At 43.9% G+C, this 7500-nt stretch overlaps 1 protein-coding gene and 1 pseudogene across 1 annotated transcript in view; both read left to right on the top strand.

The window, feature by feature from the left end:
* LOC145416538 (zinc finger BED domain-containing protein 5-like) overlaps positions 1 to 1955 on the top strand; it is a 35696-nt pseudogene extending 33741 nt beyond the window's left edge.
* A 125-nt stretch (positions 1956 to 2080) lies between these two features.
* LOC145416537 (legumain-like) overlaps positions 2081 to 7500 on the top strand; it is a 145264-nt gene continuing 139844 nt past the window's right edge. Inside the window, exon 1 of the mRNA XM_080285504.1 lies at positions 2081 to 2294. Coding sequence (XP_080141630.1) covers positions 2081 to 2294 — 214 coding nt within the window. The remainder of the gene's footprint in view (positions 2295 to 7500) is intronic.

Genomic DNA, 7500 nt, shown 5'->3' with positions numbered 1-7500 from the left:
TATATTTGTAGTCGCCACGCTGTCAGTGCAAAATTTAAGTCGGGTGTGTGTGTGTGTGTGTGTGTGTGTGTGTGTGTGTGTGTGTGTGTGTGTGTGTGCAGTTTATAAGCCCAGCTACCCAGCTATGTGAAGTGGAACGGTCACTCTAATAAAAATTACGAATATTGGTCTGGTGTTCTCTATTTGAACTTGGCACATAATGAGAAATACAATTATATATAAGAAAAAAAAATAGCTTTCCATACATCTGACCTGTGTGTGATAAATGTTGCCTGCACACGATATACGAAGGAGCGGTGACGGTATAACTGACTGCTGATCAGGCCTAAGGTGGGGGGAGGGGAGGGGTGAGAGGAGGGGAAGACTTAAGACAAAGAACGAGAGAGAAAGGGGAGAGGGGGAGAGAAGCAAAGAGAAAGTTATATAAATTTAAAAAGAGTGAGTGGGAAAAGTAAATTCAGAGAGAGAGAGAGAGAGAGAGAGAGAGAGAGAGAGAGAGACAGCTGGAGGAAGTGAAGAGGTAAGCACTGGAACCCAGAATTGTGCAGCTGACGACACTGGATTACAATGATGGTGAATATTTCCAATTTGAGAATGCAGTTCAATACGGTAATAATTTATTCTAAAAATATAGTCCAAATCTTGGCCGTTGAAAGCGTGTGCGGCAACAGTTTAGTCATGTTTACAGGACATGAGAAAATCTGCGTCTAATCAGTAACTGGCAGCTGGAGGTGGAGGGTGGGGGAGTTGGGGGCAGAAGGCGGGGTAGACTTGTTCGCGATTCCCCCCTTCCCTCTGTCCAGGGTAGAGGGGGGAAGGAAGGGGTAACCCCTGAGCAGAAATTAGTACGCGTGACTGTACCTTTGGTATCACGTCGTCATTGTCATAACTTAAGGTTATAGTTGAAAATGTATGTATATAATTACTTCTTATTATAACAATAAAAGGTAGATTAAATATGAATTTGAATTTGAGGCCGTGCCATATCCGTTTCAGACAACACGGTCCACCGACACATAGGGTCAGATGTGAAGTTCCGACTTGTTACGAAAATCAATATAAGCTCATATGGCAAATTCTCATTGCAATTCGACGATTCGTGAGATGCCGCCAGTTGTGCTGTTTTCCTTGGGTTCGTCCACTACATCCACCAGAACCAGATCAAAGAAGAAATCTTTTTTTGTGCGAGAATCTGCTGGGGACCACGAAGGGAGAGAATGTCTTCAATATCATCAAAGGTTTCTTTGTCAAAAATGGACTGGATTGGAACTGTGTTCAACCGGTTAAAAGACGTATACATACGATAAGCTATTTATATACAATTTTTTAAGTACAGAACAAAGATGTAGCTGTAGTTAGTATTTTTTTATGATTCATATAAGAAATATTTTACGATTCCTACCAAAACTAAAACCATACGATTTGGAGGATAACTATGAAAGAATTACCCTATATTTTCTTTCCATTCCAGGTCTCTTTCGACTTGACACCGGCGATGTAGGGTGGTCACCTCGGATTACGGGGCCTCATACAAGCTGTGACTCCAAAAAAAACCGTGGATCATTGCATCGTCCGTCGGTACTCGTTTGGATCGAAAGCCTGCCGGCTAGTCTGAAGTCAGTGTCTGATGGAGTGTTGAATGTCGTCAACTTCGTTAAGTCGAGGGATGTGAACTCCCGCGTGTTCAAGGAGCTGTGCAAGGGAATGGGAGAGCAGTATCAGGTTCTGCTCTATCACACAGACATTCGGTGGTTGTCACGAAGCAAGATTGTAATTAGGTCATCGAGCTCCGGAAGGCTATTTAGGAATTTGTAGAACAAAAAGCATCTCTTTTAGCAGCAAATTTCGCCTATAAGGAGTGGCTTGCCCGAATGTGTTACTTGGGTGATATATCTGTGGAGCTGAACAGTGGGAATCTGCAACTCCAGTGCCGAAATAAGCTCGTCACGTTGTAACTATATTTCTGGGGAAACTGAGACTCTGGACGGGCCTCGTGGATAAAGGAGTGATTTCCCAGTTCCCGACCCTAAACCAGTTTACTGAGGAGAATAATCATGATGATGGAGTACTTCTCCAGACCATGAAGGGAGAGATCAGTGACCATTTGAAGGGATTCGAGACAAGCCTGAATCACTACTTTCCGGAGAGTGACCGAGAAACCAGTAGTCTTCAGTGGATCATTCACCCCTTCACTGTATCGGATGAGAACAGTCATGACGACGATTTACCTGACAAGGAGGAAAAGATCACTATGCGAGCCAACGAAGCCTTAAAAATCAAATTCCAAGACCAAGGTTCAGATTCCTTTTGGAATTCACAACTACCTGACTGTCGAAATTTGGCCAAGTGAGCGTTGATATTGTTGGAACGTCCTCAACGACGTACACTCATGATTACTAATCTCTGACCAGGAACGCGTGGCCGGCAGTGTTATGGCCACACACGAGCCACGCATTCGAACACAGCCTCCGCACTAGTGGGAGGGGCAAAGTACTGTAACCAGGTGATCTGAGGAGTACTACTCCTCATATCATTGATATTACCATATTCTTATGGTTTCTCCTCCATAATATAATAATCTGTGTTTATTGACAGGGGTCGGCATTTCTTAAATCAGTCTGCAATTTAGCAGTCTCCAAGAAGTAAAAAAACATGTGCCACTGTATGTGGGTCTTGGCATCATATATACCGTAATAATTATTTATGAATTAGCGGCATTAACTGGCACACATTTTGACCAGAGGGGGCATGCAGCTAAGACGTCGCGTAGGACTAGGGCAACCATTCCCACTCGATGGCAACGGCATAGATATAAATAAGACTAGATGCCGCATAGTCCATTCTTCAGTACAGCGGCTATACGTCTGTGCGGCCGCCATGTTGGAGCGGTCAAGCATGTAATAGTGGGGCTTTTTTTTTAGAGCGAATTCAAACTATGAAAATGAATGTTGTTGTGGTGGAGGTGGTGATGGTGGTTATTGTTGTGGTGGTGGTGATGGTGGTTATTGTTGTGGTAGTGGTGGTTGTTGCTGTGGTGGTGGTGGTGGTGGCGATAGTGGTTTTTGTTGTTGTTGTTGTGTTGGTGGTGATGGTGGTTTTTGTTGTTGGTGTGGTGGTGGTGGTTACTGTGTTGGTGGTGGTGGAGGAGGTGGTGGTGGTGGTGTTAATTGTGCTTGTTCTTGCGTTAGTGGTGGTTGTTGTGGTGGTGGTGGTTGTTGTGATGGTGGTTATAATGGTGGCTGTTGTGGTGATGATTGTGGTTGTTGTTGCTGTTGTGGTGGTGGTTGCGGTGGATGTTGTAGTTGTTGTGGTGGTGGTTGTTGTGGTGGTCATTGTTGTTGTGGTTATAGTTGTTGCTGCTGTTGTTGTCGTTGTGGTGGTGGCTGTGGTGTTGGTTGTAGTGGTGGTTGTGGTTGTTGTGGTGATGTTTGTTATGGTTGTTGTTGTTATTGCTGTTGTGGTGGTGGTGGTTGTGGCTGTGTTGTTGTTGTTGTTGTTGTTATGGTGGTGGTGGTTGTTGCATTGGTGGTGGTGGTGGTGGTGGTTGAGTGGTTGTGGGTGTTGTTGTCGTTGTTGCCGTTGTGGTGGTGGTTGTGGTTGTGTTGGTTGTTGCTGTTGTTGTTGTTATGGTGGTGGTTATTGTTGTGGTGATTGTTGTTGTTGTTGTTGTGGTTGTTATTATGGTGCTGGTTGTTGTGATGGTTGTTGTTGTGATGGTGGTTCTTGTGATGATGGTTGTTGTTGTGGTGGTGGTTATTGTTGTGGTGATTGTTGTTGTGGTTGTTGCTGTGGTGGTTATTGTTGTTGTTGTTGTGATGGTTGTTGTGGTGGTGGGTGCTGTAGTGATGGTGGTTGTTGTGATGGTGGTGGTTGTTTTTGTGGCTGTTGTTGTTGTGGTGGTTATTGTTGTGGTGGTTATTGTTGTGGTGGTAGTTATTGTTGTGGTGGTGGTTATTGTTGTGGTGGTGGTTATTGTTGTGGTGGTGGTTATTGTTGTGGTGGTGGTTATTGTTGTGGTGGTGGTTGATATTGTTATGGTTGTTGTGATGGTGGTGGTGGTGGTGATTGTTGTTGAGGTTGTTGTTGTTGTGGTGATGGTTGTTGTGGTGATGGTTGTTGTGGTGATGGTTGTTGTTGTGGTGGTGGTGGTTTTTGTGGTTGTTGTTGTGGTGGTGGTGGTTTTTGTGGTTGTTGTTGTGGTGGTGGTGGTTTTTGTGGTTGTGGTTGTGGTGGTGGTTATTGTTGTGATGGTTGTGGTTGATGTGCTGGTGATTGTGGTGATGGTGGTGGTTGTTGTTGTGATGGTGGTTGTTGTTGTGATGGTGGTGGTTGTCTTTGTGATGGTGGTTGTTGTTGTGGTGGTGGTGATTGTTGTTATGGTGGTGGATGTGGATGTTGTTGCTGTTATGGTGGTGGTGGTGGTTGTGGTGGTGGATGTGGTGCTGTTGTAGTGGTTGTTGTTGTTGTGGTGGTGGTGGTGGTTGTGGTGGTGGCTGTGGTGGTGGCTGTTATGGTGGTGGTTGTTGTGGTGGTAGTGGTTGTGGTTCCTGGTTCAGCTGAATCGTGAACTTGGTGGACTGCAGGCTTAAATTTCCCTTCTGCAACCCACCAATCTCCTTTCGGAGGATAGAGAAGCAGCTGAGGAACGTTTGCATAACCAGACAGTTGAGCCGTTCAGGCTATCGGTGTCACCATAGATATATTCCGACGCTTTCTACACCAAAAGCAGCATAGTGCTGTCGCATTTCTAGGTAAATAGTGGTCAGCTTTGATCATCATCAGGAACACGACATCGTCTGCCTCGACCGTTCCAAGATGGCGGCCGCGGAGACGCATCGAAAGTAGTGTCATGTGACATTTAGGCTTATTTATATCTATGGGCAGCGGGGCCTGTTATCACTGGAGAAAAATATTCAGTTCAAAGTAGTAGTGATAGAAAAGTTGTCAATGATATTAGTATTATAAAGCATTCTAAGAATATGTCGCGTGAATGCCGACTGCTGTGGCATTCGTGGATATTTCACTGCTGTCACCTACCAACAGTTCGGTTAAAGGCTCGCCTCAAGAAATAGGTCAGTGAAATAATAAACAGATTAATAAAACAGTGTATGAAATTCAAATATCACGCACTAATTATAGACTAAAAATAACAGCTATGACCGAATTTGTGTAATTCTTACCATGCATATAATACTTGAGAAAGTAATATAATATGTGAAACAAAAGTGCTTCAGTGATGCTTAGAAAATTGTTCATTGAAGCACTAAACCTTTCTGAAACGGCGGTGGAGTGTGTCTGACTGTAGCCTACGCATGGCCACAACTTTGGCTAACTCTCTGGTCAGAGATTAGTGATCACGAGTGTACCTTTTGCGGGAAGGGATTCTGTAATGGGGATAAAACAAAGAAGAGGACTCGTCTGGATGTGGCAAATGATGCCAAACTGGCACTCTCAACCACGAAGCCTAGAATTCCCCAAATTTTTGTTAAGATGCAGCTCCAGCAGTCCCACTGACTGATAGTTATCGTGTTCTTGATGATTAAGGTTACACACCTTTATCATCAAGAACACAATAACTATCAAAGACTATAAAGAGACTATAAAAAAATATATAAGGTTCAAATCTGTGCAATGAATATGAATACTGACACCGTTTTGTGAATGATGTACCAAGTTAATTTGAGTAACGAGTTGAAAAAGGTTGGGAATCACTGATCTAGGGCAACAAAAATGACCTCACTTGTCATCAACATCATTATCATCCGGATCTTCTTTCCCACCCTAGGGCAGGGTGAGGAGTAGCAACGTCCAGACAGCCTAAGTTTGCCCAGTCCAATGGGCCACGCTTCCATTCACTCCGGAATCCTGGCTCTATCTGATATGCCAAAAACTTGCACCACATTCTGTAGTTTCACATAAACGTATGATAAAGTCAGTCCGAAGGGTGTCACATTAAAAAAGGGTGCCATATCCCTGATCATGCACTTCTTCTCACAACATTCATCTAGCCAGCTCGTTCTCTTGTCAGTCCCCTAGCCACACTGACTTCCATACCTCTCTTCCTCACAAACTCATCCACCATATCTCTCCACCTTCTCCTTGACCTACCTTCCCTCCTCCCTCCTTCAAAGTCACTCAGATACACTATACATTTGCCACCACTCTATTGTTATCCATTCGCTCCACATGACCATACCATCTCAGTACACCCTTTTCAATTCTGGTGTCCATAGACTTCCTCACTCCGCATCTTTCGCGAATCACATTATTTCGTATCCTATCTACTCTCCGTACTCTACATACATTCCTCAGCAATCCCATCTACACTGCTCTCACTCTTGACTTCTCATTTTCATGCCACAACATAGTCTCACAACCAAATGTTAAAGTTGGCAGCAACACTCCTTTATGTAAGCCTCGCGCACCTGCAACACTCAAGCCTCTGTATCTTATCAAGGCCTTCATAGCATCAGCTACTTTCTTTCCTTGTGTCACTCTGGTTTCCACTACTTTTGTACTTTTTCCTCTCTTTTCTATCACTGTACACAGATATTTGAACTCTCTCATCAATTCCGTCTCTCTCCATTCACTGTCACATCACACTGGGAGTCACGTTCTCTCTCGATTATCATCACTTTACTCTTTTCTACATTTACTCTCAAGGCACGACGCTTACAGACATAAGCAAAACTCTGCACTAGTCTACCAGGTTCTTGTTCGGTATTTGCAAGTAGCACTGCATCATCAGCATACAGTAAATTTGAGATATTCCATCCATCACCATTCATTACTAATGCCATCCCTTTCTCCATTACTTGTGTTTTTACTTCTCTCATCACCCCATCCATATATATTTTGAACAACCATGGAGGCATCACACAACCTTGTCGCACTCCCACATTGATCGTGAATCAATCACTTACTGTAGATGCCCATTTACCCTTACACATGACTCACGCCATCATAAAAACTCTTGACGGCAACTAACAGCTTACAATCTACACCGTACATGCGCAAAAGCTTCCACACACCTTCTCAGTCTACTTTGTTGTATGTTTTTTTTCCAGATCCATAATTGCCCTAAACATCTTATGGTCCTTCTCTTAAGCCTTTTCACTCTCTGACTATCTGCAAATATTTGATCCACACATCCTCTGCCACTCCTAAAGCCATCCTGTTCATCGCTCACTAGGACTTCTTACTTTCTCTATAACAATTCTTCCATATACAGTCCCTACAACACTCAATGAACTTATGCCACGATAATTCTTGTACTCACTTCGCTCACTTTCATTTTTGTACAGGGGTACAGTCACGGGCTTTTTCCACGCTGCTGGCACACATCTCCAACAAGTACTTCATTCCGCTCTCTCCACTGCACTTAATCATCTCTGCATACACCTCATCAAACCCAGCTACTTTCCCATTTTTCAGCCGCTTCACAGCGTTCTTCACCTGTGGGAGTGACACTTTTCTTGGCATTTCATTCCTTCTCTGCAC

This window comes from Coenobita brevimanus, chromosome 106 (genome assembly GCF_032717465.1).
Source record: "Coenobita brevimanus isolate Jiangsu-jjx chromosome 106, ASM3271746v2, whole genome shotgun sequence".
In the NCBI taxonomy this organism is placed as follows: domain Eukaryota; kingdom Metazoa; phylum Arthropoda; class Malacostraca; order Decapoda; family Coenobitidae; genus Coenobita; species Coenobita brevimanus.
The sequence above is the reverse complement of the archived record's forward strand: the minus strand, read 5'-3'. Positions and strand labels throughout refer to the sequence as shown.